The following is a 26,144-nucleotide window of genomic DNA, read 5'->3' as shown; positions in this document are numbered from 1 at the left end:
CCACATTTCCTTTTGAAGCATGTGCACAACGGACCTTGAACTTTGCCTGTGATAGCTTTTTGATATGGAGGAAATGAATTAGTTAGGAAGTGTGTTTTGTCTATAGAGTGTGAATGTTTTGGTTTTCTTTTTAATTAACACCTTTTTAAAATGTTCTTGCTTCATATCCTTCCAATACTTTAACTACAACAGAGAGTGCTGTTTTGTTTTGTTTAGCATAACAGAAATCTGTATTTGCCTTCTATAACTGATTTGGAAAGTTACTCGTAAACATCACTAATCACTTTGTAGTTTGAAGTGGCTCTGCTCCAAACCAATTGATTGGATCTTCTCTTTATTTGCAGCTGAAGAGGAGATGCGAGTGGGATACGTTTCGATTTCAGTACACACTAATAAGACTCTGAAACATTAATTTGAAGAGGCTTTGATGAGAAATCCATTTGGGAAGTATTGGCGTGTTTGTTGTATTATTAATGCATGACCTCATGATTAGAAAACCGCTTGTTGATGTATGATTTTTGTCAATGACACAGCTACTTTTTTTTTTGTCAATATGAGATCAAAGAGTTTTTATTTCTGTGTCACACAGAAAGTTTCTGCGGCTAACTTGGATACAGATTGTTTATAATCGTATTCCGAAAAGGACACCATCTCCACAACCTCTTACCTCAAAGGAAACTTTCTCGGCTCTCGGCTAACAGCTCTCAGAGCAACTCTTTATCCGTCGCCATTATTCATCCTCAAGGGCTCATCAGCTCACAGTGGGCTCATCAGAATTATTACTCCTCCTCCACTTGTCTTTATTATCTAATTTCCCTCCTCTCTCTTCCTTTCGGCCTCTCGTTGCCAATCAGCCACCTTGTAAGGCTCCTCGCCTTTCACTATGAATCTTTCCAGGCTTTTTTATTCACTCCTGTTGTCATCCAGAATGTGCTTTTCTTTTCTTTTTCTTCTTTTTTATTGCCCCCAGTTTACAACTAGTCACTTTGTATCAAGTTTTTACCTGCAGGTTTGTGGGTGTTGAGTTAGAAGTAAAAGTTTTTGTAGCAAAGTGAGAAATGTGTTGCTTGGATGTGACAGATTGCTAACTGAAATTCCTGACGGTGGCTACAACAGGTGTGACACTCAGGAACAACTGTTTGAGGAAGGGTGCACCAATGAATCCAGCATGACAAGAAATAAGAAATACAAAAAAAGGGGTTTATTACGTCGTTCCCACCCCTACAAAGAAGTTTTTAAAAAAGGTGTTAGATAATAATATATATACTTTTTATGAATAAATGGAATAAAACATATAAATACACCAACATTTCAAACAAAAACATTTCAAAGACACTGATGAGGACGTGTTAGGCATTGGGGTGAGTACATCAGTACTGGTCAAATAAGGCACATCAAATAATGCAACCATCTGCAACGTATTAACATGATCTTTTGTAAAGAATTAATGCTTTCATGAAAGGAAACACCTTTGGTATGTTTTTAGTGGTTATTTTGCATATGTTACAGTGTGTGGCCACCACAGTGTGTTTAAAAAACAGTAGTCATTAACATTATGTACTTATAATTGTCTCCCTTTTTCTTATAAGTCTTTTTCAGCTGTGTCTGGGAGGCAGAGAATAGTTGAAACTGTCTGTAGTAAAGTTAAAAAGAGCAGCCGGTCCGTGGTGTGCTCACAGGATGTTTCTGTTCCCGCTCAGCTTTGGCGAACGTCAGTGTTCTGTAGCTTCAACACTCAACTGATCGACAAGAACTACACGCTTAATGCACAGGTGGCACTTTAAAGGAGTGCTGTCAGCTGTCGTTTAAATTACTTGCAACCCTAGTAGGAGTCTTAAATGTATGCTCGGAGCCATCACTCAGTCATTTAAAGGCCACGTGGATGCCCTTTACCGACAGGGATTATAGGTGATAACGAGACTGAGGGCACCCTTATAGGTCATCACCCTCGGCAGAGCTGAAGCTGCTCCTGCGGCTGCTGTCCTTGGATGCAGCTCCGGGGGAGCCGGCCGAGAGGAGCGGATCGGTGCCAAACGGCGACAGTGGGTCATCCATCAGGATCTCATCCAGCTGGTGTTCCTCCTTAAGCGTGGTGGTGAAGAAGTCTGTGAAATGGGACAGCGGGTCGGAGAAGGTGGTGCAGGCGTCAGTGCCACTAATGTGATCCTGCGGCCCGCTGACGGTGGCAGTGGATGGCACGCCAGATGCCGCAGCTATCCTCTGGAGGTAGTCGTTGTTGATGTCCTCTTGGTAGAGAGTTGGCTGCTGAGGTTGCTGGGCCTGGGGAGATGATTGCTGCTGCTGCTGCTGCTGCTGTTGTTGTTGTTGTTGTTGTTTGAGTAGGTGGGAGGAAAGTTCGACCGTCCCCAAGGCTGTGGCCATGTTTGGTAGCCCGTGAGCTCGTGCTTGAATCTCAAGCTCCTGGAAAGCAAAGAAAAGAAACCTTTTAAAAAATAATAGGTTTAGAAAATGTGTGCATGGCGAGAGCAGGCATAGGTTCAAAGGTGCTGGGGCTGGGTTGCAAAGCAGTTTGCAGCTGTAGGTGAAGCTGCCAACTGGATGCACAGATGGATGTAAGCTGAGACGTCAACTTTTTTTTGAAAAAAAAAAAGCTATGTGTAGTATCTGAATAACTATCTAAAACTGTGTGAAATTCATCAGTTATGAGCTGACGTCTTTAACTAATATGGGAGTAGCTCTGACACAATCACAGTCACACCCTGGCTCCTCCACATTCTGATGTTGGATTGGGAGGTTCACTGCGTAATCTTCTCACACTTTTACAGAGTACATTATCTGCGCTTATCACCCATCAGTGACACCACAAAGCCCTGCTGTTGCATTAAGCCCTTTGTTTGCTGCCCTTTTGTCGGGGTTGGTTATTGTTTCACACATACTTTTATCATCATTTCTGATTACACATACTTTTCTTTTCTTTTTTTTAGCATTCCCATCATTGATATCTACTCTGGTTAACCACAGTGAATGAGTGTGAAAGTCTGCATGTGCATAGTGCAATCCTATCAGCACACATTTATCAGTAAGCATCTCTTCTATTAGTGCTCTTCATCTATTTATGCCCCTGCTGCATTCCCTGAGGTCGCAGAGCTGAGGTCATTGTGTTTATTTATCAGGTAATTAGCACTGACCTCTATAAGAAAAGATTATGGGATGTGAGGGATCTTTTGTAAAAGAGAGTGGTGGTGAAGGTGGCGGGGACTGTGGGAGTCCCTAAGTTTGCGTTGTGGTGTCGTAAAGCATTCAGGTGGAAATTAGCGTGAAGTACCTGGGGATGATGGATGTGGGACTGGCAGTTACCAGCTGATCTTTGGCAGGAAGAACTCAGTATTGTAAAATAGAATTAAAATATTATGCTGTGTGCTGATTGGCTTGTAAAAATGTATATGAAATATAAGTTCCTTCTTTTTCTCTCTGTGTTTATCAAATGTGTCAAGCACTTTATCTGCATTTATACCACAGATATAAAGTAAACCCACTGAGACATTCACATCTTATTACCTGGATCCTCAGGAGCAGCCTCCTATTGGCTTGCTCCAGCTTCTTCTGACGGCTTTCCAGCTCCCGGGCGTGCTGCTGCTCCTTCTGCAGCCATCTTATGTACTCCACCGAGGCCTTGAGGATGGTGCCTTTGTTCCACCGCATGTCGCTGCAGAAAGGAGAAACGTAAAAGATAACCTTTTACACAGAACCCCCTTATGTCGGCAGAATATCCTTTGCAATAAAAAAAAAATGCAGGGAAAAGTTTTAACAGAGGTTTTTTTTCTCCCCCTTTTTTATGATATGAATAAGAAATGGTGATTTACACGGGGCAATTATTCATCCTTGGACATTACATGGGGACACTGAATGGGAATTTTAATAGAATAGTTAAGTAGGTATGTGGAAAGTCCATTCTTGTACCTCCTTGTACGGTAAAATTAATCCTCGAATAAAAATAGGTGAAGGGAAAATGAGCTAAGCAGGAAGGCAAGGAGAAAAATGGAGAAATGGACTTAAGGTGCTAGAGTGCAAGTCATTCTTTTGGAGATATTATTACTTTTTTAAAAGAGGACAGGGAAGCTGTAGTAAAATTGTCCTTTTCCACACGAGTGAGACGTTGGCCTGATCAGCGCTAATAATCTCTTTTATCCCGCGTTAATGGCACGACGACAACGCTAACCTTCCATTTAAATTTGAAGCAAAGTTCAACTGCGAAAGATGGCCGCGGGATTTCAATTCAGTTCCACGCTCCGTCTCGGTGTTCCAATTGTGCTTCAAACTTTGATTCAAATGCCGTGGCCCGCTTCTTTGCATTTGACCCTTTCCTCATCATTCATGCTTTGAGCTGAACTGCCGGGACCCGGCGAGGAGACGTACAGCTCGGAGAGCGTCGACTACAATGAGAGTTCAAGTGCACCCTTGAAATATGACTGAAATGTGCTCGAGCACTCATTTGAATTCAATGAACGACTTTTCGAGTGTCTTTGTGCTGTGAATTTAATACCCAACACACAGGTTCTTGCAGTTGTTTCAGTGGCGTGAAGTGAAGCGAAGCAGGAGGTGGGGTGGCGGGGGAGAATTTTTCAGTAAATATATTTAGGATTTTGCAACTTACGGATCATTCGACTTTGGTATGAGTGTTCCAAGCTCCTTAATCCTGTAGTTAATGTTGTATCGTCGCCTTCTTTCAACTGTGCAAGCAGAAAGAAAAAAAAGGGAGCAAAAGTTGATGAGAGCAGTGTCAGATGCTGCACCAAAGGTTATCCCAGATGTTAAGGTATTATGGAGCTGAACGGCGTGGGTTGGAGGGGGTGACACTTACTCAAATTATGGTTGTCTTTTTTCTGCCTCTCTTTGGCCATCACCCTTGTGTCGTGTTCTGTCCAAAAAAAAGCAAAAAAACCATAAAAATACACGAATAAATAAATCACGCAGGAGAACGAATGGATTAGCAATGCACACAGATTTAGAAACTGAAAGACAACAAATACAAAAAGCCACAGAAGGTCCAGTCAGGAGACGCACAATCAGCCGTTTTGAGGGGAGTTCAGCGCCGGGGTCAGAATGAGGAGTGTCTGTGCAGCGAGTCTACACTACGGACATAAATTTGACCTCCTTACACACACGCTGACCCCGGTTCATCCCCCTTCAGCATGTATGAAGCTCATTGTAAAGAAAAAGAAAAATGGTAACCCCATTTTTTTTTACCGCAAAACATTCTATAATTAAGAAGATTTAGCGAATTGACTCATCCGTCCGAGAAGGACAAAAATTCCAGTGTATCCATATTTGTAGTCACGTTCTCCTAAATTACATAATTGGGGACCTGAGATTGGATTTCCCAATTTGTCTCTTGTTGATTTAATCAGGACAATTTGAACTCTGTGCAACAGCCCATTGTCCCCTCTGCCTACTCTCAAATGAAACAGATGGCAATGTTCTTATTTGCCCATTGAGACTGAAGGATTTCATTTATTTATTTATTTTTGGTCAGGCATCCTTTCTGTTTCCTAATCAGCTTTCGTCTGGGTGTTTGTAATTAATATGAACAAAAAAACCTAAAAGGATCTCTTTTTTGTTGTTGTTGTTGTTGTTGTTGTTGTTGTCGTTGTTGTTGTTGTTGTTGTTGTTGTTGCCTTGAGATGAAAAGTCTCCACTAGTGTCTAACAAAGGGAACTTTGTTTTAGCTTCTATTTTTTTAGGTTTCACAATGTGAGCAACTCTTTAATGGTTTAGCTGTTTGGTCAGATTATGGTATGAGTTCATACCTGTGTATTCCCTTTTTACAGTGAGCTTTGTAGGGTTAGATGTAGGACTCAGTCCACCATTAGGGGCGTTCATACCTTGTTCACCCCCATAGACGTCCAACATGCTGCTGCTGAGAGACACCTAGGCAGGAGAGAGGGGAGATGCAGAGGAAGAAAGGGGAGTGAGTTAAGTGAATGGGAAGTGCATTTACATTTCACACATTCACACGCACATAAACAAACAGGGCTTTCACACTTTGACACAAAAGCCACCAAACAAACAGTTGTTTTTAACTGCTGTGTGGCTTTGTTTGGCAAAACTGACAAGAGACATGTGGAGTGATCAGAGCGTTGAAGAAAAGATTGTTAGCATCTCCTCCACTCTACCCGGGAATGTGGCAATGGAGTAAAAACAACTTAACAGAAACGCAACCTAATTGTAAGACGTTTTACCCCTGACCTCGAACCCAGGCTTGCTGCTCGCCAAGGGGGCGATTTGACCAAACATAGCGCCTTGATTTGCTAATGGTACCATTTTCAGAACCCCTCCAGATGAAAGTGCTCCTAACACTGATTCGCTCTGTGTTGAAAATAGCATCCCATTAGATGAAAAGGCTAGCTAGGTCAACTGCATGAACAGAGGCAAAACTGTTTTCCTACGGGTGTCTTCTTGTCTGAGAACACATGTATCCCCCTCTGCAATAATACGGCCTTTTCATGGAGTGGAGGGACAGAGATGTCTGGATCTTTAGCATGATGGCACACGTGTGTGTCTAATTCGCATTTGTGTATTTATGTCGAAAAAAAAGCATGCCAGAAGCCACCACGGATTCCAACTAATTTTATCTCCAACGTGTGTTAGATTTAACAACCACGCTCTTATATGTGGAAAAAGGAAGTCAAGAGAAAATGAGTGTTAGCTGGTTTTAAAAATATGTACGTATATATATATATATATATATATATATATATATATAGGAGGAGGGGACAAAATTGCATATCAAAATAAAAGATAGGAACAATTCCCCTACTACTAAAATTGTAATCACTTCAATTCCTCTCCCGTCTGCGTTCCTGAGTGTGTTGACACAGCGAAACGATGTGATGCATCGTACTGTATGACTAATTAGGATGAATTGATCCATTTAAGCACGGTATCATTTCTGAACAAGCCCATGGGGACTATGTGCATTAGGCCAATCCACTGGCTCAGTAACTCTCTCTGGCAAAATCTCTCACTCTTCGCTCCTGGCTGTTGCATTCCTGTCTACATTTGAAACCCACTGACTCGCCCTCATTCTTCCTCCTCCATTACAATGTCTGTTGTGTTTTACTCTGTTTTGCTTTATCTGTGTGTGTGCCTCTTTTTATTTATGGAGTTAGGCCTGATTCCCATTGTGTAGCTATGTTCTCTGGCCAAACTGACCTCTTGTCCCAGAGTTTTTGAATTCTTCCCTGTCTGTGAATCCTACTGGTGCATCAGTGCATCCACTTCATTTTTGCTAAAGAGTTAAAAAGTGTGCATTTTATGTGTTTTTTTTAGACTGATTTAAAGTTTTCCTTTATGTTACTAAATGCTTTAATGCACTAATCTAAATGTCAGGTTTAGATTTGATTACTTTGAGAGCATTTATTTGATTTTTTTTGTTATGCGCACATCATTACAGACTAGTATAAAAAGACCTTTCTCACATGTGATTTTCCTATGAATTTATGAATTTACTATACATTTAGCTTTAGTTGTTAAACGCATGTCATCACTTTTCCTTTAAAAAAAAAGTTCTTAATCTGCTTTGTTAAACTTCTTTAGTAATGTTGCTAATCTCAAGTGAACTTTGACTCATTTCTAGACTTAAGCTGACCTCAAACTGAGTCGGGTCCCCTTTTTCCCAAGCGAGTCAAACCAGCACCTAAGGGTTTGGGTAAAGAAACCTCACTTTCAAGTCCCCATTCAACTTTAAAAACAGAGAAGTGATTAGTTAAGGGGACTGTCACAAATCTAGGCTCACCTAGTCTAACCCACAGAGGCAGCCATGCAGAAATGCAGAAATCAGCACAAAGCATTATTTAAAAAAAAAAAAAAAGGGGGGGGGGGGGGGGTTAATGAGTAGCTATTAGAGCAAAGTTGATGTGATTCATACTTACATTGTTTTGCATTATGATGTTAGGCTCCATGCAATCCAAGCCTCCATCATTGAAACCGGATTCAAGACTAATTAGGTCATCAATAACTTCATCCATTGGAAACTAAAAGAAAACAGTGATTTCAGTGTACTCAAGGACAGACTGATGATGTTTGTACCAGAATTTCAATGCTGTCCAATTCGTTTGAAATCTCAACATTCAAACCAGAATAGACAAGGGAAAAAGAGGGAGGAACTGTGGAGAGATTAATTCAATAACAGACGAGCTCTTCGCCGCCATGTTCTCAGATTTGTTAGTGGTGCTGGCGGGAAAAAACAGGCATCTGTTACCAACCTAGTTTCCTCCTTTGAAAGGGGTTCTCTCATCAGAGACTGCATGTCTGAAGTTATTGATGAGCACATCAGAGAGAGAGGGCGATCAATAATGGCATCACTTTGTTTAGATGATTAGTTGGACCTGCTCCCTGCATTAAGATTCAGACCCAATCCAGATAGTACATTTAGTCATAATTGATGCTTCTGAAGTATGCACCGTGTCAGCTATCCATCTCAACAAAGTGTCAGCCATTATTTATCACCCTTAGAAAGAAATTAGAGGGGCAGCAACAAATCTTTCACAAGTGCTTATTAAAAATCAACAGAGAAGAAAAGCTTTGCTTTAAAGTAATAGGCTGTGCTGAAAGGAAAACCTTGTAAGGATGTTGTGTAATCTACAAAAACCATGAACCACAGTTCATCCGTAAGTGACCCAGTCTGTGGTTCAAAACTTCTGTTTCAATTTCACGGTCGGAGTTCTCTGAATTTCAGTTCCACAAAGTCATGACTGAGATTCTTTCCTTTTCCATGCGTCCACTCACCTCACTGTCATGATTGGCCATCGTAAGCAGGGTAACAGGGCTGTTGGGGTTACTGCTGTCACTGACAGGGGGCATGTGTCCGTTCCTCATGATCGGCACGGTGGCGAGTGCCTGGCCAGGGGTGTGCGGATGTGTCACGGCGTGGCCTGATGCGGCCGAGGAGGCCAGCTTGGAGCCCAGCGTCAGGTACTGCTTCACGGGCTGATTCTGGCTCTGGTGGAGATGGAACTTGGAGTTCTCCAGGTGGCTCTGTACCTGTAGCAGAACAGATCATTCAACAGTTCAGCAAGCTGACTAAGTTAGTCCAGGAAGCGCAAGGTTGGGCACTGTTTCCCATACCGCTGAAACAGCGCTGACTCAGAGTATTTGCACAGGGGTTGTCCAAAACAGCTGTTGACTTTATGAAAAGAATATCTAAAGTAACACACATAACTAGTTTGCCGTGATTAGTCACTTATGCGCAGTAAATTTACAGACTTGCAAACTGTAAGTTAGAACTCATAATAAAGTGAATCATGTACAGAAATAAAAATGTTGAAAGTGTCTTTATGGGAATTTGATCTCATTCTCTGAACTCATTTTCACAGTCTAAAAGTTAAAAAAACAAACCTAAAAGCAAAAAGCTTTTCTTCCCCCCTGAGACTTCAGCTGAATTTAACCAACTAAGCTGACTATTTTTACAATCAATCTTAATATTTAATCTTCAGTTGATCTTGAATTACATGTCAGTACAGCAATAGTCAAGATAACCTTAAAAAACATTATGAAAGCAGTGTTAAATAAACTTTACCAAGCCGCTCACAATGTTTCTAAAAGTTGGTATTCTTACATTTGAAGCTCTGGTTGCATCCCGCATTGTGTAGTAACTGCAGTCACTTAAGTGTGGCATTCTCAGAAAAGCAGATAATCTTCAAATTGATTTGTTCTGGTGTGGCAGCAGGTCAACTTTAGGGATCCACGGCTGCTGCTGCTGCTGCTGCTATCCTGTTGATCTGGTGACTTCTCAGTGAGTGTCTGTCCCTTCCAGTCTCCCTACCAGCTCTTTATAAAGGGCCCTAAGTGAACTAATTAGGCCCAAAGCTGGGTGTAAGCCTTTATGTTGCGTAGCAATGATAATCACTTCAAACACTGGACTGTTAGATCATCCAAGGTTTGATCACTGCAGGGTATCTGCCTTTAGCATCTATCACTAACTCCCTCAGACCGCCCTTTTCTTTCTGGTTGACCAATCAGTGGTGATCTCCCAAAGTCCTCTGCAACCCTCTGTAGGGGTTGTGGCAGCACAATTGACCCTTGTTCCCCAGTGAAGTTTTTAAATAACTCCTCCAATGCCATTTTTAACCAAGCCTTTCAATTCATTCAAGGCTTTTAAAGTAAATAGTTTAGTATTATGCGTTCCCCATACAATAACTGCAGTAAATCTGTTTTGAAGTCTCCTTTGGTGTAAGTTGAGGGCAAATTTAGGAAAGAACATCCCTCCTAAAATATCAAATTTTCATGCTTGTTGGTGCTCACAAAGACGGTTGCTGTCGTGACTTGCTTTATTAGTTTAGGGGCTGCAGAGTATTTAGGGGAGTACATGAAGTGCTATGATTTAAGAATGGTAGTCTTGTTGACTGTAATAGGTTGGTCAGTTTGCCTGTGTCTTGCGTACTTCCTCCCAAATCTGTTTTATTTACTGGTCAAAACAGCAAGCTCTCAGTTATTTTAAACCATGGAATAGATGCTCTTTCAGGGACTGACGGAATCAGGACCCACCAAAAACTGAGCAACAACAAGCTCAAGAAGCTTCGATTGGCCAGACCAGTATTACTCGAACATGATTTGAAAATGCCGATATTTAATGTGTTCCTAATTTCATGGTAACACATTTAGATCACAGTACTCAGCCTTAAAAACAGGCGACAGGTGTCGTTTATGTGAGATGAGGAAAGCAGCTAGCTTATTTAAAATGCCAAAAAAAAAGTATCATCAGCTGTTGGTTAGAACAGTCCAAGTGTTACTTCTTCTTTTACGCTGCCTCAGAAAAAAAAAAAATAGTCAGAACTGATTTGTTATGCAGCTATCCTTTATATCGTCATGCTTTCAGACCAAACTTCTTATTCTTCAAATGCTGTCTGGCACAAAGCTGCTGAACTGTAGGGAGTTTTTAGCTTTGACAGCTTTAGAATTGGTCTTTATGCTAAAAGTCAGCATTAAATTCCCCCTTGTCAGCTAGACTAGCTGACCTTATTCACAACTCAGCCACCTAACTAAGACCAGGCTCATCACAATACTCATCTTGTCAGTAGTGACTAAGAGTTGTTATCTGAGTTCTCCAGGCTAAACAAGATGCCAGTTGTTAGCCAATCAACATTTTTTTCCACTTTGGATAGCAGGAGGGATGCCAGGACCGCTGCACACCACATCTGCTTTGTGTGACAGCGGATTGTCCTGGTTTCACTTCAGCTTTCTCACTACTGTAAATGCCGGAGACACGCTTGTTATCCACTTAAGGAAATCTGATTAGATTTGAGGAGTAATGGTGCTTCAGTCACCAAGGCCAGCCTCGACAATGGCAGGCCTGTGCATGTGTGAAGCGGGCATGCAGGAAAATTATCAGTGCCCGCCATATACATGGGTCAGGAGAGAATATAAGAATGTAATCAATCAGGAGTTTGGGCATGTTGTAGCTATTCAGATGCTTCAGTTTTGTTTTGTTTTGGTTGTTTTCCTCTTTTTCGGCACGGCTACCAGCACCTGCTACAACAATCGAGGCAGTGTTTGAGATTATTGGCACAGAGGAGGTCATGGGTTCAGTTTTCTATTTACACACATTTGTACAGTTATTCCTAACATGCAAACCTACATTAAACTATGAAAGCTTTTGTGCCTTTTGACTTAATGCACATAGTTTAACTTTAGAACACACCTTCTTGTCAGCATATTTCAGAGTGTTTGAATAAAATAATATATATCTGTATCTTCCTCACTTTTCGCCATTAGAGATATTAGACCACTAAAATAAAAATGCCAAAACCCAGAACATGCCTTTGTCCCTACATATGTCCTAATCAAATCTAAAGCACTCTACAGTACACGCCCAAGAAATCCCATCACAAGTGAATACAACTGCAGCTCTTCAACATATCAATTCAAAGCTCTGTCAGGCTTAAAATAAAGCAACATCCCAAACCTCAGCTTCTACTTACAGATAGCAGCAGGCCCGAAATTACAGTAACACCTTCACAGCTAAACGTAAGCCCAGTTCTTTAGCCTCTATTTGTGAGATCCATTTAACAGTGGTGTCATTTACCTCGCAGTTAAGAGGCGTATTTCTTTAGTGGCCCTCTCCCCCCGAAATGCTGCACTCACAAAGCCATTGTACTAGACAACCTTGCAGGTTTTACATTGAAATGCACAAAGCTCTTGCCTAATCCAGTTTCAGTCTTGCCCAAGTTCTCCTTTCACTTCAGAAAAATCCAACAACTTATGAAACACTGGGTGATGGTGACATTAGCTAGCTGTACAAATTATGGGCAAAACCTACTAGGAGTTTTGGATTCATTTCTGCAAAATGCCGCACTTTGCGACATATTGATGCAGATTATTAACATCTAACATCTTGTTTTCCCATCTCAAATGGATGGAGATGAGTTGAAAGTGGAACAAAACTCTTCCTCGGTCATGCTTACTGTATTTTGCTGAGCCTGCTAACCAGTAAATAGCTGTAACCACCCACTAGATTGTGCAATGTGAGGAAAGATAAGACTGGGATAGCGAACTGATAGCAAAAGTCCCATTCCACGGTGCCTCCATGGTTAGTCTGGCTGTAACTGCAAATGTGTCTTGCGTGCAAACAAATGCACACATAGAATTTAACACAATGTTTTCTTCAGTGTGTGTCATTGCCTCAAAATTCCTGGGCTGTAAATAAGTCATTTCCCCTACCTGTAAAAGTTGGATCTCTGTCAAGGTGATTACTTTGACCACACAACAGCGGCTCATGGCTCTCCAGAGTGGCAGCGTCTCCCACCACAGGAGCTGCAAATCCTTACAGAAGAAGAACAACTGTCACAGCCACAGCTTCGTCTCACACCGTGACAGGAGGAGAAGAAGAGGAAGAAAAAGAGAGGTGCTGCAGCCTCCTTCCTGAATTTTTTTTTTTTTTTTTTCAGAAATATCAGAAAGGAAGCCATGACACATCAGCTTATTTGGGAGCAGCACGAGCCGTTTCCCCTCTGTAGCTGTGTGTCTGTGTGTGTGTTTGGTCAAGGAAAAGGCCTGACAGAGGCAGAAATACAGATGGCATTTACAGTAGGGGGTTGAAGTAAGTGTGTGAATGTGTGTGTGCGAAGCCATAATAAGTTGACAGAATGTGAATTCCTGCTTGCTTGTGGATCACTACACTTTCCTGCTTTTCCCACATAACATCCAGCCTAGCTCAGCGCAGTTTCCTGTCTTCATGACACCAACTTCCCAGTGGAAGTCATTTTATCCACAAAACTGTAGTCACTTTTCCAACACAGGGAAACAGGAATCTTGAGAATGTGTGCAAACATGCTAAAACACACATTTTTATTATGTTCTAGTTATTATTAGGCCAAAAATCCCTGAAAAGTCCTCCCTTTAATCCCAAGATTTACAAGTTTTTATATTAGCAGGTGAATAAATCTGAATCAGAGTTGCTCCGATACATGTTCTGGGGTGAACTCCACACTGGTCCTGACAATTTAAGAACTCAAATTTCATATAGTAATTATTTTTGATTCACTGTAATAAACACATCAGGATTAATTTGAGGACATTGAACATAATGGCTTAAACTGAATCAATTAAATCAAGCCTGTGCAGACTTTGGGTTTTAAAAGTCTTCTTTCAGCAGTTTAAATGCAGCCTGCCCCACACGTGTCTATGGTCAATGTTTTCATTACGCAAAGAATGCCCTTCTTGATGCTACTGTGCACAGTAATCTTCTGTGTATATAGCGGATCTAGATCATTAGGTAATATTTATGCTGCACTATCTGGATTCTGTTGCTGCTGTTTGACCATCAACACGAGGCATGCCCATCTCTCCAGCTTATCTGTTGCTGTGTTTTCCTGCACTCGTTTTTGTACTGTTCTAACCATTACCCATGTGTATATTTGTCCACTATTTTGTTTATTTGATGTCTGCTGTATGTACGCTCCATCAGATCTAGGCAAAAATTCCTGGCTGGCCATTTTTGGCTCATCTTGGGGCAAGCCACAAGTGCTCACCTTTGTTAGTCCCCCGTCATAGCATGTTTTAAACATCAGGGACTTCCTGTAAGAGTTGGCCTGCTTCTGAGACAACACTTCAAAGTGCAGCGCCCACATCTGAGGACTGTTTTATCCTGCTAGAAAAGGAATGCATAATGGACACAGCACCACTGCACTTTTAATGATTCTCATATGAATTAAATATTACAGCTATTTTAACTGGATTACACATGAAACTGTGTGCGAGAGCATGCGCTTGTTACCTTGATGAAATATTGAATTTAAGAAAATGGTTCACCTCAGCAGTGCTGCGAAAATAATTAAAATTCATACTTAAAGTAAAGACATCTCACTGTAAAATGATTTAAAGGTGCCCTGTGGAGGTTTGATTGTAAACAAACTTCTTTTTTTTTTTTTAAATGCCATCATTAATTACAAAAACACGGGTAATATTTTGAAGCCTGAGAGAAAATGAAATGTAAATTCGTACAGCGCCATTAGCGGTACATAACTACAGCTGTGGTTAAAAAAGAAAAACTGATTCCTGTAAGTACACAAACAAAACCTATTTAACTATATTTGACTGATATAGCAAGCAGAGGACTTAGTTGTGAAACTATTTTCTCTGGTTTTAACACCAAGTCATATATAGAAAAATATTTTCATAATCATTTTACTTAACAGTTCACTTTCCACTGAATTTTGGTTTAAAAATGTAGTGAACTAAAAATGTGAGCTACTGTAGCAAAGTGCAAATACCTGACATAACACACTAATAGACTAACAAAGTATACATTTGTGGCTGACTCATTTACCTTTAATTTTACAAATGAGTATTACATAAATAGCTACAGTCAGCTGAAGGTCTTCAGAAAGCTGAGAGAGGAGTAGGAGAAAGAGCGACGCAGTGCAGCCTGTCCTCTCTGTCAGTACAGGGTAGATGTAATTAGTCAAAATGCAATAATACAATTTTTGCTGCTAAATCAGTTAGAGCGCATTATTCTTTCTGTGAGCAGTGAAAAAGGAGCCTGTTCACAGGAACACCTGAGAGGTCGCAGACCCTCATGCACACATGCATGCACACTACTTCACAGACACGCGCTAGTTAAGAACATGAAGAAATAGCACAGAATAAATCCAGGTTTGTAGACTATGTTTTTTGGTTTATATATTTTTTTTTACTTCACAAGTGGTCTACACAAACTGTATATTTGTGAATAAAACCTTTTGCTGTTAATGACACTGTATTGTTTACATTGGTTGGTTTTAGTTTTTTATTGATAAGACTATAAGACATATAATAACTAAACATTATTTAAAAAAATGTTAAAGTGCACTGTCCTGTTGTTGTTAAGCCACCTAACACTGACCTGTATATTTTTCACACATAAAATGGCCATTTAACTCAGGGGATTAACCAATGATGCGTTTACACAGAACTCATTTTAAATTGTATTTTTAGCCACTTTGTTACTAGCAGCCTGCTGCAAATACATTTCATTTGTTCTAATTTCTTTAGTCAAATATAAGTAAAATGGTAACAGAATAACATAAAATTTGACATAAGTTGGTGCTATTGCACCAACAGGGTGATTCCCAAAGAGCTAGTAACTGAAATATTGGCATATTGCGATATAATGTGCAGTCTGTCCGTAAAAAATTGTGGGAATGGAACCCATGGAGGATAAAAGAAGAAGTTGTAGGCCTAAAATATATAACAGCAGATGAACCGTTTCTAAAAGTCCTTAAGAAATAGGGGAAAAAATCCAGCAAAGACCTGACACAGGACCTGACTGTTGCATATGGCCCTACAGGTGAGCCCTATACTGTTCACTGAAACCTCATCAGAAATGGTCTAATAAAAGGAACCAGGAAGAAATGACTGAAATATGCCACATTACACAAGAACCTGACAATCAGTCATTTGTACAACATAGGCTCTGTCTGCGACTGCATGCATTTCAGCCAGTAGCGTTGTGCAATCTTGTCAAACCTGATGGAAATATTGTATGGAAAAGTATGATCAGGTTTTAATACCATCTCAAACGTATTGAATTGTCAACTGCTTCATTTCTCATCATGACAGTGATGAAAAATTCAACTTCCAATGCAGTAAAAGCATACCCGGGCAGAAAAACACATTTCTATGACACACTGTCAGTCATGGATTGGCCTCCCCAGAACCTCTCAAAATTATTGAAGCAGTGTGGGATCATCTCGACAAAGAACAGAAAAAAAATGCAGCATAAGAGGAGCTTTGAATGTTCTTCAAGAAGGTTGGAGAATCTTTCCTTAAGAAAACATGAGAAAGTTTTTCTAAGAGAGTTCGGACTGTATTAAAGGATAACAGTAGTCATACCAAATATTGACTCTAAAGCTTGTTACAATGATCCAAACTTTGATTTTGTTATTATATACTACATTTTTAGGCATGTTTGCATATAATTAAATTAGTGCAGTCAGCATTAATCTCCTTAAAATGACATTAACACCACAACTGCATTAATCTGGCAAATCTCTGTTAGTGAGTTAGCACGGATCGCCCGATGCGTGCGTGGGGCTGCATGGCATCAACGTGTTAGCGAGGTTAGCTCGTTAACATGTTAGCGCCATCCAATGCGGTTATGGTGTTAACGTCAATTTAACGAGATTAACACTGACCGCACTAATTTACCGCACCAGGCCACCTGGTGGATTTGAGCAAGAAACACAGGACAAGTTTTCCTCAAAAGAAGTTTAAACAGAAGCTGTTGAGCAGTACAGAACAGGATTATGGGTAAACTACTGTGTAGTAGTTCTGAAAGGGGAATCTCAGCCTTGACCCTCACTGTCCAGTGAGCTAGAACAGGATAGAGCGATGTTTAGTATTGCTTCTTTGGATGATGTCAGAAAGCTGCACCATAGACAAACTTTAATCTCTCGCTTTGGCAGACGGTGAAAAGAAGCCCCAGTGAGCCCCAGCTATAACTATTAAGATGAAGTCTTATTAAAATTATGCACATGATTGATTGCAAGACAATCCCAGCTTACCAAACTAAAGACTTTTCAAGACTGGATAAAGGATTATAGACAAAATAGTTACAATACAGACAATGAATTAGATTTCCTTAAAAGAAAGATGCGGTTAAGTACGACTGTGCTACCCTACTTTTTTGTAAAGGACAGATATATTTATCTATTTATCTCAAAAGATTTGACTCACTGTGCCTTTTGTACAAATGCTGCATGTCAAACTGAGTCTAAATACACTTAGTCTAATCGATTAGGAATCTATTCTCTCTCACTAATTCAATCTGTTCTGAAGTTATACATCCTGGTGGGAAACCACAGTAAGAGACATGAGTGTAAGTAGGATTTTATTGAAGCGTTTGATCTGTTCAGTTCACAGAGACTCTGACCTCTCAGTCCTCAGTACCAGCTGTCTGCGTGTCTACACCAGGCTGACTGACAGCTTAAATTTGCTACTGGTTTTATTATAGGCATAGATTTTTATGTATCAATTTACCAATTTCAGTCATTTCTATCTGATTTGTTTAGCAGACAAGCAGAAAATAAAATCAGAAACTACAATGGTTGTCAATAATCGGTGATTGGTAATCCTGCTTTGAAGACTTGTCATTTCATAGCATGGAGGTTGGTCTTTTACCCACCTCCAACAAAACTTATACTGAAATAACACTTACAGACATAAAACTAGAACCTTTTACATCTGCACTGATGGGAGTTTAAGTTTTAATCTGGATTCTTTGACATTTCTAGCTAGATAGTTGCAATTAGTATTAATATTTAGAACAGCAAAAATAACACTCAAAGATCATCTACTGGAATATGTTTAAATCCATTATTTAATTACTTAAACACAGCCCAGCTCATATCTATATATCCGCAGTCCACTCACAATGAGTCTGCATCTATCAGTTACTAAGAAAACATAACAATTTTTAAGAATTCAATGAAACTGTCTACTGGCAATTCTTGTAAAATTACACTCTTAGATAAACACCCTGAATGAAACTATTCATATGACATGAAGGTATAGTCATGGATGAAGCACAGACTATTGAATTTAATAGTCAGGAAAGAATCGGTAGAGCTGGCCAAAAAAGATTTAATAATCTAACAGCATCAAGACTTGTAATTAAGTCTTGGGTAACCTATTACAGAATGATCAACTTAGTCTGTAGTATTCTGAATCAATATAAAAACATTAGGCAACATGATGTAACATATAAGTGGAACATTAGACGTGCTTTTTGTGTCTGAAGATAATGGAAAATACAAAAACTAGATTGTAACTTTTTCCAACAAGGGTGCACAACATTACTTTGAATGATGCAAGCCAAATCTCTGAAGTCACATGCATAGTGTTTGGCGGTTTGTATTTCCTGTCTGGATTTAGCTGTTCGGGGAGTTGCACCTTGTCGGCCCTTTGTCATTTCATCTGGTAATAAAAAAAAAACGTATTAGCTGAGATGCTACTGTGAACAGAACATGATGATTTTCCACTTATCAATCCACCTACGTTCTTCCACTTATTCAATTCGGGGTCGTGAGGGGGCTGGAGCCTATCTAGTCGGTCATGAGGCAAGAGGCAGGTTATACCTTGGACAAGCTGCCAGTCTGTTGTAGGGGTAATGGAGAGGATCGATTAATCTGACGTGCATGTCTTTGGACACTATTGGATCTATGTAAACCAGTCTAGTGGCCAAGATCCGCTGTTTGATCCTGGGAGGAGACACAAATCCCTTTGGTGTTGCGTCACAAAGTCCACCCGGTTTTAAAAGACACTTTAAAATCAAATATGTGGGCCTACCAAATGTGGTGACTCCTTGTAAATAAGGGAGCAGCTGGAAGAAGCATCTTTGTGGGAGTAAGCTGGAGTACCTGGATAGAACCCATACAGGCTTGGGGAGAACATGCCACACAGAAAGGCCCTAACCAGGTGGTGGATTCAAATCCAGGACCTTCTTACTGTGAGGTAACAGCGCTGACCACTGTCCCCTCTGATATATTGTTTTTTTTTGGGGCAAAATCATGGATTCAATTGGACCAGTTACCTGCACCCCACATTTAGCAATTTGTTTAAACACTCTTTCAAGCGTTTAATTTATTCTGTGAGCTACTTTTCATTTCAGCTTACTATTTCAGACATCTATCTATTAGTTTTTATATAGTAGTGCGCTTCAGGTGGACTGTAGTGCATTGGTTGCAGACTTCAGCATGCATTACAGAATTGTTCGTTAATTTAGCAAGCTGTTTATCCCATTTATCTGTTATTTTAAGTTATTTCATCTGTGTTTTTAACTTATCATCAATCAGTGTTTTTAACCAGTTATCTAACTAGCTGTCGCAGGAGTATGGAGTCTTTCCAAGTCTTTCCACATTGGAAAGATCCCTTTTAACTTACTCTGTTTATTTAAGTATTTAAACCATTTCTCCAGTGCTTCTCTGTTCATTCATTCTCATGAGCAATTTATAGTTCATGTTTATATTTGCCACATTTTTTTAATTAGTTGGGATACTCAAAAATCTTTACATATATCACTTAGTAACTTCCACTGTATCCCACAGGGTAAACAGGACAGGCCATCAGGGTTTGATGAGTGTTTATTCTAAGTCCTCATAAACATTCAAAAACTTTTGATGAACTAAAGTCTTTGGCCAGAAAATCAGAATCTGAAATATTTCAATATTTCAATATAGTGCTGACCTTTAAAGCTTAATATGGCATCAAAAAGAGGATCGTACTGTTCCTAACTAGTATAAAGCTTTGTGGGCTAAATTTGTAATCTACTGTTCAAAAGCTTTTGGTGGACATATATTGATTAGTCAACCCCTACTCTTCTTCCTTAACTTGATTGTGGGAAATTAAATAATGCAATAGCTGTTTAATGAGAACTAAGCAGAAAATTAAATCAGCTTTGACCTTACCCGAACTAATAATATATAGTGGAGCTGTGGACAAAGAGCTGTTTGTTTGCTCCGTCTGGCTATCTTTGTGCTTTTGCTGTTTGAACGAGCGAGCTGCTGTGAAGTGAAAAGCAATCACAAGCAGGACGCAGCTCTGATCAGACGCTGATCTGCATTTAGATCGTATCACATCACCTTCCTACATAACATAATGTGTTTCCATATATGCGCACTGACCAAAATGAAAGTATTTTTTTCTCAAGACTTCAAAAGCAGGCTTTCTCTTTTCTTTTCTTTTTAAATATCCTTCTTGCGTAGATACTACTGGATCATGCTACACTGCGAGCCACACTCTCCCACCACTCCAACTCCTAGTCTGGGGTAAATTGTGTAATTAGCTTTGCCTGAGTTCAATTTATTATTATTTATTTCATCATTTGGGTACTGCCAGTTCCAAGTGTGTTACAGAATTTCTGCCAGTGCCAACTTTTTCATTGTAGGCTACGATGCACTCCCCTGCCGCTCAAAATAAAGTTCAAATCAACTACAGGTTCACCAGTTTTAAACCTTAAATTTAACATGAATGTTTTGATTTCTGTTACCAACAAAATGAGCTGCTGCACATCACATCGATGTTCATAATGGCATTTGTTAATCTTTCTTGCGTCTTCGCCATATTTTAAAAGTAAACTGGCGCTTTTATTTGTTTTTCTATAACAGACTAGAATACCAAAGGGTTACCAGAATACCAAAGATTGTCTGCTTGCAATTGACATCCATTTTCAACATTTAGTGCCAGGAGTAGAAGGAATCTGCACCACACATTAAGGTTTGGGGGTGAAGTTTGGGGTGTTAGTGCAGTAGTGTCAGGGATATGAGTTACATGTAGAAGACCAGATTTTGGTCCAAGCCTTAACCAAGTGTTATAGCTGCCAAAGATGTCTTTCAAAGGGAAATGCAACAATTCCCTATTGACCAATCCTGTGCTTTATATTCCCAAATATCTTCCCAAAGCTCCCACCTCAATATCAGGAAGCCTTCATTTATTATTAATTGTAGAATGCAGTTAGAGCGTGTTGTTTTACTCTTAAAGATCCTTCTCAGACATTTTTACAGAATTTTTATATTTAAAAAAATCCAAATACAAAGTTAAAAATGCTTAAAACCAAACTTTCTTGTCATTGAAATGAATATTAACTTGCTGTATTTTATTTTAACTGTTGGATGTCCAACACCAGTTCTTATACTTACATTCAGTAACTAAGCATAAACACATTTTCACTCATTTTTGTAATTATAATGTTGTAAGGGATGGGCGGTTTATTTATTTCTTCCTCAAAACCCTGCTGACACTCCCTGAATACTACTTGCTCATTTCTGCATGCCTCCATTGTCTGTGTTCAAGCATGTGTTGTTGCATTTACTCTACTCCATGGTATTACTCTGTGTGTGAACCAAAATGATTGGTGCTTTACAATTTTCTGCTTCTGTGTGTGAAACGTTTGCGATGTCAGTGAACCAGAAATGACCATGAACCGTTGCTGTTTTACATAATTTATAATCATATATAATCCTTTTCATATCTTTATATACAGTATGAGCAACATAATTCAAACTGGTCATGTAGAAAGGTGCACAGTACAAAGAAATGATGGATTAAAGGATCTTGCTGGTGGTTATGCATGTTTTAACGTGTGAAATAAAAACTTTGTATACGTATAATTATAGCTAAACATTTTCTGGAGCATTTTAGCTTCATCTTTGTCTGTTTAAACAGCCATATGCCTCATATTATCCCAGAATGTTTTAGAAAATATAACTTTCTTCCACAAATCTTTGGCTATTTTATATTTTATAGGACCCTGAAAGTATGTTTCTCTTTCCATCTCAACTTATGGTAATTATCAGATGTGCTGGCGGAGAATGCGCTTGTGCGAGGATAACAAGACACGACACCAGTCTTTTCACAATTGGGAGGTCCACAAAAGACTCACTTAAAAGGCGTTTTTCAGGGTATTAATTGCTTGACATGGCTTACCCAGGTATGGGAAATCTTTGGTTTCACAGTTAAAAGACTAAAAGAGGGGAAAAGACCGTTCTGCAATAGCTAAGAGGATGGCAGAAGTATTTCACGGTGTGTAACACGCAGCTATGTTTTCCAACAAAATCACGTGTTGTGAACAGACAAAGTTCTGGCAATTGAAGTAACTCTCCTGTTATCCTTTGCTCCTTCACATCTCCTTTGGTTATGTATGCAAGCACAAGCATTTCAAGAAGGGTTTTCAGCCCAAAGCCACACTAGCTGGTTTTGACATGTGTAAATAAAATGAAGTTTGTCAGAAAAAAAATGACAAAGATACAGTTTTTAAAAACCCAGGAAATTCTCTCATTTAATGATTAACAATATCAATTAATGATATTCATTAAACACATCAGAAAATCTGTGAAGTACAATTACGTTGTTTAGTACTATGATGAAAATACTTACACTGACTTAACAGATAACAAAGTGTGCTAAACAGTTCCTGTGACATTATGACATAGAACAGCATGTAACTACTAAAGAAACAAATTGAATTACTTATTGTCAACATGCTTTATTGTCCAAAATCAAAAATTTAAACAAATCTATTTTTCCTATTTACTGTGTTTTTTACTATAACGTAATTCTACCTTGCACGTGTTTACATCACTTCAAAGAAAGCTAGTCGGGATTTGTGAATATTAGCGACCACTAAAGCCAGGGGCAACACTACCGTAGCCCTCATAGTTGCTGTGACAACAAATAGTGTTCATAACAAGTGAATGAAACAGAAGTAAAGTTAAGCTCCTTTAAGGAGATTATCTTTTAATGAGTCTGCAGTGTTTTGCTATGTCACTGATGAGGTAATACTGTCGGCCTTGTTAATTTAAACAGAATTTGACGGAGTCTGATGCCATTTAAATGCACATTATTTACTCTAACTATGCCCTGTACAAACTTCATTTTATTTAACATTTAATAGAGTCATCAAGTTCTTTTTTTGTGCTATGTGAAACCAGGCTGTTCTTTATGCTAAGCATTTAAGCAGTCACACAATACAATTATATTATTTTAAAGTTAGTGATATGAAGTTATGTAAATGTATAGAGTAAGAGTCCAAATAATTGCTTTGATTTTATTGAGCATGTAGTATAGAACGAGGGTAGACTTGGTCTGATTGTCTACAGTCTGAATGTTAAACAATAAATGGCGTTTAACATTGTTAAACAATGTAAGCAGTCAATGCACAGCAGTATAGTAATTCAACATTAGCAATTCTGAAAGCTTTGCAGACTCACACAGATACATCAGCAGAGGTTTACATCAGTATACTTTTGAAAGCATCAATGCAGGGATTGGTGCGTCAGCTTCACTTACCTGTCCGTACCAGTTATATTCCAGCATCGCTACAGGACTTGTAGGACTCACAAACATAAACAGTAAAAGTTGTATGTCTACGTTCTTTCACAACTATTTAAAAATAAAAAAATTAAGTTAAAAAGTGCAGTCTATTGCTCTTTGCTCTCAACCTGCCTGTACAACTCTTAGTTTTCCTGTGTGGAATTGATGTTGTCAAGACTTGGAGGGGGGGCAGGCAAAAATCTAAGCCATTACACACGTTTTTGTACACATGGACTGGCAAGCATATGCACGCTCACTCACACACCCCTGACTCTCCAGTTGAATTTTGGCACTCCCAGGGCTTACAACCTGTTGATAATGAACCTGAACCCATTATTTTGAGTCAATGAATTGAAAGAAATAGGGCAAAGAATGAAAGCCACAGGGCCAATTAACGGCATTCTTTGATGTATTACCCTCGCTCACCACTCAACCAGACCGCTCTGCGCCTTTTGTCTTTATCCTCTCTGTTATTCATTAATTATTCTGAGCGGGGTCAGAGTTCGACTGGCTAATTGTGCAGACTGTCTCTCTTTGAGGATGGCAAAAGATTCGCCCAACACTGACACTCCCCCTGACTGTGCCCAGCCACCTTGAATTATGCCAATTATTCCAATTCTTTGATTTTTTTTCCCCTCCTACTCTCTGTTCCATCATTGTACTCAGCTATATTACTCTTTCTCCCTCCCTCCTGCCTTTTCGTAGTTTAGTCTACATCACTGGACTCTTATCTCTCTCTCACACACACATACACGTACACACACACTCAAACCAGTACATAATATTTTGGCAATGATGGCATTTGAGCTGGACAATTAGGGTCTTCTAAGGATAAAATCTGACTCATAATTGAATTATACACTCAGCAGATCTACACTACAAAATGTGTCACACAATCTACTCACAAGAAGAGCACCATTCTGATGTATTAACCCATTATAACACATAAAAGGAAAAGTTTTGTGCTCTTTTAAGTGCACATTTGTTAAGTGTAGATCTAGTGTTCTTGCCAAGAATGAGATGACGTGATTAATAATGCCACTTTCATAACTGAATCACCAGATTAATAGTAGATAAACACGCAATCTTCCATAACAACAATAGAATTAGTAAGCTAAAAAAAATAGCTGTATTCTAAAGAAAACAAGGCTCATTTTCCCCCATGTTTCTATTTTTTAGGCTAAGCTAAGCTTACTAGCTGACCACTGAACTAATATGGAACTATAATATTGAGCAAATCACAGGAATAGGTCTTGTTGGTTTATACACAATTTATAAAATCTTAGACTACCTTCACCTGGAAGACTGAGAACCTACATAGACTTAATTTATAACAGTATGTAGAGACTCTACAGACCCCAGTTAGCATGAAAGCTCATAACAGTGCAATCAGAAACAGTGTCTAGAACACAGGTGGAGATGTTTGGTCATAATGCACAGGGCCACATTCAGAGAAATCCAGACACAGCATATCAACCAAAAGCAGCCACGGGACCTGGGCACCTAGTATTCAATGAGTTGAAAATGCACTCCTCTGTATTCAAAGTATTCTAGAGTCCTATATTGGGCCATTTATCTGACAACTAAAGTTTGGCTGAAATTGCATCATGCAACAGAATGGCTGAAATGAACAAAGACTCAAGGTGTTTAAACTTATTTGCAGTCATTGCTACACCCAATCCCAGACTTCATTCTGATTAAAATGCTGTGCCAGGACCTGAAGACAACTGTTATAAATTAAAATCTGCAAAACCTAATGAACTGAAACAACTTGTAAAGAATAGTGAACCAAAATAATGTGAAGCACTTCAAAGTGTTGCTGCTAAAAGTGGTTCTACAAACTACTGAAATGTGCCCTTCACAGGATTGCATACAGTCCTGTAGAAATATCACTCTATTCTCTTGTGTTACCCTTGTTTCTGTATTTTCATTATATGGATGGAAGCATCCCGAAAATAAAGACTTTTTGACAACTAAGGATAAAAAACGGTAACAAAGGTAAAGCAAATGAAGAAGCAAAGGAAAGATGTAATCAGGTTAGGTAACATGGCCCCTCTTTAACACCATTATAAGAATAGACAGCATATAATGGTTTAATTATCTGTCTGGCAAGTTCTACTTCTATTCATCTGAACTGAGGATGCAGTGTTTTTGTATCACAAATTTATATATATGTCCCAGATTCACAAATCATTGTATTCCATTTTTGACTGACATTTTAAACAGCATTCAACGTTTTGGGGGAAACAGGGTTGTAATAATAAAACAGTTATTATTCTATTAACTCAGTGCTATTACTTTAAAAGCCTACGTTAAATAAGCTTTAGTACTTGCAGTTAATGTCAAGTATCTCTTCAGAGTCTTTGTTCCTTGTTTGTTTTTCAAGACATGAGACTATGTAAGATGAATGAAATCCTGTGCTAACCTTTTGTCTCTCAAGTCCTTTTGGATTTGTTTTCTTCAAAGGGAATCCCATTTAGCACCTCTGGCTATGGTCCGTCCTGAAAGGATAAATCCTCAGGGTATATCTGTGTCACTGATACCATTGGCTAAACACTGTGTCCTCTTCTGACCTCCTTAATTTGGTGTGCGTGAGTATGTGCTGCTTTGCCTATCACAAGTGCTCATCTTGTCTTTTGGCAGGCACAAAAGGACAGAGGGGGCGGTTAACAAAGGGTCTTGATAATATGTTGTAGCTACAAACCCAAAATAGAAAGGAATCAATGAGGTGACAAAGTTTTTGATTGTTTAAGGCCAAGAGTGGTGTTTCCTACTGTCTTTTGACTCGAGGACCCCTCAATTTAGATTGCATCTTGGGATTTCATTCTTACCAGGAAGTT

General features: G+C 39.3%; 1 protein-coding gene across 2 annotated transcripts in view; it reads right to left on the bottom strand.

Annotated features, from left to right (window-relative positions):
- Positions 1-1,932: 1,932 nt before the first annotated feature.
- The window catches only part of tfec (transcription factor EC), a 34,776-nt gene continuing 10,564 nt past the window's right edge, over positions 1,933-26,144 (bottom strand). Inside the window, exons 1-8 of one of the 2 annotated variants that reach the window (XM_085376092.1) lie at positions 9,578-9,637; positions 8,749-9,003; positions 7,893-7,994; positions 5,769-5,889; positions 4,823-4,879; positions 4,616-4,691; positions 3,520-3,667; positions 1,933-2,421 (exon numbers count right to left, since the gene is read on the bottom strand). In XM_085376092.1, the coding sequence (XP_085232218.1) occupies positions 1,933-2,421; positions 3,520-3,667; positions 4,616-4,691; positions 4,823-4,879; positions 5,769-5,889; positions 7,893-7,994; positions 8,749-9,003; positions 9,578-9,637 (1,308 nt within the window). Of the gene's footprint in view, positions 2,422-3,519; positions 3,668-4,615; positions 4,692-4,822; positions 4,880-5,768; positions 5,890-7,892; positions 7,995-8,748; positions 9,004-9,577; positions 9,638-26,144 lie in introns of those variants that run through there. The other variant, XM_085376091.1, reaches the window with a different exon arrangement.

The sequence above is a fragment of the Diplotaxodon limnothrissa genome, linkage group LG17 (assembly GCF_057381915.1).
Source record: "Diplotaxodon limnothrissa isolate DT_005_m linkage group LG17, D_limnothrissa_male_GT1.1, whole genome shotgun sequence".
In the NCBI taxonomy this organism is placed as follows: domain Eukaryota; kingdom Metazoa; phylum Chordata; class Actinopteri; order Cichliformes; family Cichlidae; genus Diplotaxodon; species Diplotaxodon limnothrissa.
This window is presented reverse-complemented; position numbering and strand designations above follow the sequence as displayed.